This window comes from Miscanthus floridulus, chromosome 15 (assembly GCF_019320115.1).
Source record: "Miscanthus floridulus cultivar M001 chromosome 15, ASM1932011v1, whole genome shotgun sequence".
NCBI lineage: Eukaryota > Viridiplantae > Streptophyta > Magnoliopsida > Poales > Poaceae > Miscanthus > Miscanthus floridulus.
The window spans coordinates 34408787-34413945 of NC_089594.1; the positions used below are offsets into that span (position 1 = coordinate 34408787).

Below are 5159 nucleotides of genomic sequence, written 5' to 3' on the forward strand. Positions count from 1 at the left end.
AGAGCGACACACCGATCCGGCTTCAGATCACAAAGACCCAAACCCTGCAACCTTAGCACCATGTCTCTTTTGGTTATCAACCGTGTCACAATCCGGTTGACCTCGCCAAGAAGGCTAATCCCTTCTGCGAATCGAAGAACACAAGCAAGAACAAGATAAAAAGCAACTCAATTAAAGTGATAATTGCAGATGAATGATTAAGCACTCGAAGTTGGGGTCTTGCAAACCGATAACGGCGACTGTTCAATGACAGATTGATCTAAAACAAAACCCAAAACCTAAAATAGGTGGTGGCTACTGATTATATAGCCTAAGGGACATCCAAGGATCCCTCTTCACGTCCTAAAGGTGTCCCAACACGTTACAAGGCCCAACGGCCTAAAAGACGACGATGCAGCGCCGTGACAGATTCTGGACGTCAACTTGTTTCGACGATTCCCATTGATTCTAATGGAATTTTGATGTGGGACCACTTCCATTGGTTTCCTTATGAAATTATCTTTCCATCCATATGTGGATCATCAAAAACGGAGTCTGTATGCGACCTGGACGTCCGTTTTACTACACGCTGGACCTGAAGCCCGAGATGGACTCGAACTCAAGTTGAACTGGGCCTCCGGCTTGGCTTGGACGTCCTTGCTGGCCACCTAAGGTGGTGGCCAAGGAGGAGGACGTCCAAGGGCTTTCTTGGTGGGTTCTCCAAGTCCTTGGGGTGTGCTCCCACTTGGGCCAGGGTCCCAAGGATGAATAACAAGCCCATAACGACAGTGTAGCTCCCAGTAGAAACAATGACATAATATCTTGATGGTTTAGAGGCCTTGCTGATGTGATATTGAGATGAGACCAGATCTATTTGAAATCTTATCAAACAAGCTTTCCATCAAGTGCTCATTGACCTCGATCGCACTCCAGATGGCTGAGTTATGGCCTTCCCAATGATGCAATGTCGAGCTGCCGATGAACCGAAAATTCAACTTTGATGAACTTGCATGTTGAGACATATTTGTACCTACATTTAAATAACGACATGTACATGTGGAACCAAGTGAATTGTACCAAAAATCACTATGCAAATGTAGGAACGAGCTCACCTTATAAACAATGGTCGTATCCAATGGTGTCATGTCCTCATCACCGACGTCCATCCTTCCTGAAGAAGATAACGCAACCTCCCGCGTGCACCAGACATTCTACAGTAACATCAAAAGTGTTGTGGGCGCCTACCATTATCCAATCCTCATCAGCGTGGGTAACAAGACTTAAAAACATCCGTACCCTCTCCCTCTCACCTGTAAAGCCACCCTCTTCATCTATAAAAGGGGATGTGCTCCCTCCAACAAGAAGACAGACCGATCGATCCAAGCTCAGTTCCTTTAGATTCATTAGTCCAATAGCTCACAACCGCAGAACCGCCAGGTTCAGACCTCAAGCTCATAGCAAAGTTCCTGTCACTCTCGGCCCTTTTGGTCGGAGCCGACCGGACCTCTTATACACCCCATCTTTCTCCCTCTTGTTTGTAACCCCACTGCAAACTTCGAGCACCTAGGCTCAGGAATAAAGTCACCGACCGACCCCGACTGGACGTAGGGCACGTTGCCTGAACCAGTATAAATCATGTGTCATTGAGTGCTAGACCACCTCCGATCACAATGTACAGCAAAACTATAAATATTCACTAGTTGGTCACTTTATGCACCGACAGTTGGCGCCGTCCGTGGGGAAGACGTTGTACAGTCAACACCTTTTTGGTCATCGGATGGCCCAAACTTCTGCCACCCCCACCATGGCGGGCTCGGGCGATACGATTCGCTTCGGCTCGTTGCAGTTCCCCGCACTCTCGCCCGCCGGGATGCGGGTTCCACCCGTCTTCGAGCTATCCTAGGCCTTCCTCTATGGAAGCCTAGACTTCGTCACCGACCGACTCGGCGTACTCCACCTCCGCGAAGAGACTCATGACCCGGCACCCATCGGAGAGACATCCTCCATCGACTCCGGGATGCGCGACTTCGACGGCACGGCATCTATGCTTCATTCCGAGCAAACTCTCTGCTCAAACCCCGCTATAAGTAATATGCGTACTACTACTCGCTCTTTATTTACTATCTCTCACCAATCACCCGGAGGGAATGTACCGCCCACACCACAAACACCGTACGATCGGTTCCCCTACGGCCTCGCGTCCTCCGCAGATGCATACGCTCGGGGGCTCCGAAGGATGCTGGCACCATCCCCCCTCACGTCCAAGTTCGTGGGAATGGCAGGCTGCGTTCCTGCCATTTCCCACAAACTCCCGGATGGTGAGGGCGAGAGCGACGGTTCTAGCATCGGTGACGTGGCGCCCCGCCAGTGTCTGTCCCAGGAGTACGCTATGGCGGATGCTCCAGGACAGCCACCGATGGATGCGGAGTCTATGCAAACTCACACCCCTCTAGACCCTGCGTGCGGGGGCCCTCGCATCTGCGCAAGCACACGCCGAGGAATTACAACAACGACGGCAGAACCAGTCGTCGCCTGCACCGGCGCCGTCAGTATAGCCCGTTGCGCCTGATGCGCATGGCCCACATGGGTGGCGCCCGAGGTCGCGCCCGTTAGGTCCAACACGACATCATGAACGAGGGGAACAATCTCCCTCAATTCGCCCTCGCTGACCAGAACATCGCCGCTGCGGCAATGCTTCTGCGCGGCGTTCCTGAGCCCGCCGACCCCTAGGAGCGGGCAGTCTACGAAAACCTCCAGGTTCTAGTAGAAGCCGCCGCCGTCCAACAGGCGGAAAGCTCCGCATCATGACTCCGATCCGCGCCCTCTCTCCCCACCGAGGGGATGAGGACGCACCAGACGGATCGCTCCATTCACTCGCCACCACAGCCGTTAGGCCCAACTCGGGGTGCGGCAGTCGCGGCACGGCCCAACCTGGCGCCTGCTCCACGCCAACCGCCGATACACGAGCGGCCCGATCCGCACCAGGACGCCCGCATCATCATTGACAACCGGCATCAGGCTCGACGCGATAACGACGTCCACTGTACGGTAGCAAGCAACACGGACCCCGGCCAAACCATCGAGGGAAGTGGTGAAACGCGCCCTAGGCGTGGCCAACGGCCAGACGACCAGAGCCCCAGCCCTGAGGGCCTGGGGCCACGGGCCTTTAGCCGACGTATCCGGAGAGCACCGTTCCCGCAGCGTTTCTGGCCGCCCATCAACATCACCAAATACACTGGGGAGACCAACCCAGGCATTTGGCTCGAAGACTTCCAGCTCACCTGTCGGGCCGGAGGAGTGGATGATGACTATTTCATCATCCAATACCTTCCCATTTGCGTGGGGGGGACATGTTCGGGCATGGCTCGAATTCCTTCCGCATGACAGCATCCGCGACTGGACGTACCTCAAGAGGGTCTTCGTCGGGAATTTCCAGGGGACGTATGTCCGCCCAGGAAACTCGTAGACCTCAAGAGTTGTCATCAGGAGCCCAACGAGTCCCTACGGGATTACATCTATAGGTTCTCCCAACGATGCAACTCCCTCCCCGATGTCGTCAACGTAGACATCATCAGTGCGTTCCTCTCCGGGACGAACTGCGAGTCCTTGATCCACAAGCTTGGCTGCTTGAAACCCCGTACCACCTACGACCTGCTCGACGTCGCCACCAACCATGCCTCTAGCGAGGAGGCGGTCAGAGTGGTCTTCAGCAAAGGCCAGGACAAGCTCAAAGCCAAGGGCACAGACCCAGACAAAGGCCCCTCCACACAGAGGGGCAAGAAAAACAAAAAAGATCGACGCCGGTCAGGCTACCCCGCGCTGGTCGCCGCGACCGATCATGCGGCCAAGCAGCCCTAGCAGGGACTACCTGACCACTTCAACAATCTCATGGATGGTCTATGCCCCAACCATGCCTACCCCGTCAAACACCTCTACAAGGAGTGCGAGCTCCTCAAACGTTTCCTCCGATAGGCCGGCAGGCCAAAGGAGGGAGATGGCAAGGAGCTAGCAGCCAAGAAGGGAGGCATGGCAGGCAAGGATGGAGACGACTTCCCCAAACCTAAAGAGTGCATCATGATCTTCAGTGGGTCCATCGCCATCTGGACTAAACTCTAGCATAAGGTACGTTATAGGGAGGCATGCGCCGCCAAGACGTCCGTCCCCTCCTTCCTTAGCTGGTCGGAATCCCCAATCACTTTTGATCAGAGGGACCATCCCTCCTATGTCGCAAGACCAGGATGCTACCTGCTCATCGTTGACCCCATCGTCTGCAAGAAGCGCCTCACCAACGTGCTGATGGACGGGGGTAGCGGCCTCAACATCCTGTACATCGACACCCTCGATGCCATGTGCATCCCCCGATCGGAGCTCCGCCTGACGGGCTCCCCTTTCCATGGGGTAATCCCGGGAGCACAGGCATACCCACTCAGACAGATCGATCTGCCCGTCATGTTCGGAAGCCAGGCCAACTTCCGCTCGGAGGTCCTCACCTTCGAAGTGGTGGACTTTCCAGGGTCCTACCACGCCATCTTGGGGCGGCCATGCTATGCAAGATTCATGGCAATCCCCAACTACACCTACCTCAAGCTGAAGATGTCAGGACCAAATGGTGTCATCACCATGAGTAGAGCCTTCTCGCACGCCTTCGAGTGCGACCACGAGCACTACGAGCTCGCCACCGCGGTCATCAACTCATCTGAGCTCCTATAGCTCGGGGAGTCATCAACCCCATCTGTCCCAGACAGCAACAAATCGACCTCCTCGATGGCCTTCCGCCCGCTCGAGGAAACCAAGGCGGTGGGTGTCGATCCCACCGACCCAGCCAAGATGGTACGAATCGGGACCTAGCTCCCGACCCAATAGGAATGCGAGCTCGTTGACTTCCTGCGTGACAATCACGATGTCTTCGCATGGCAGCCTTCTGACATGCCAGGGATACCATGGGAGGTCACCGAGCATGCACTACGCCTTATCCTGGGCTCAAAGCCTGCCAAGCAACGCCTGCATCGTTTCGACGACGAGAGGCACAGGGCCGTAGGCGAAGAGATTGCCAAGCTCCTGGCAGCCGGATTCATCAGGGAGGTTTTTCACTCCGACTGGCTCGCCAATCCCGTCCTTGTCAGAAAAAAGACCGAAAAATGGAGAATGTGCGTTGATTATACTGGACTCAACAAGGCGTG

The 5159-nt window shown here is 55.1% G+C and overlaps 1 protein-coding gene across 1 annotated transcript; it reads left to right on the forward strand.

The window, feature by feature from the left end:
* Window positions 1–4275: 4275 nt before the first annotated feature.
* Window positions 4276–4689, forward strand: LOC136507342 (uncharacterized). Its single transcript, XM_066502103.1, has one exon. It carries the CDS (start codon window positions 4276–4278, stop codon window positions 4687–4689), a length of 414 nt encoding a protein of 137 aa, XP_066358200.1.
* Window positions 4690–5159: the final 470 nt, after the last annotated feature.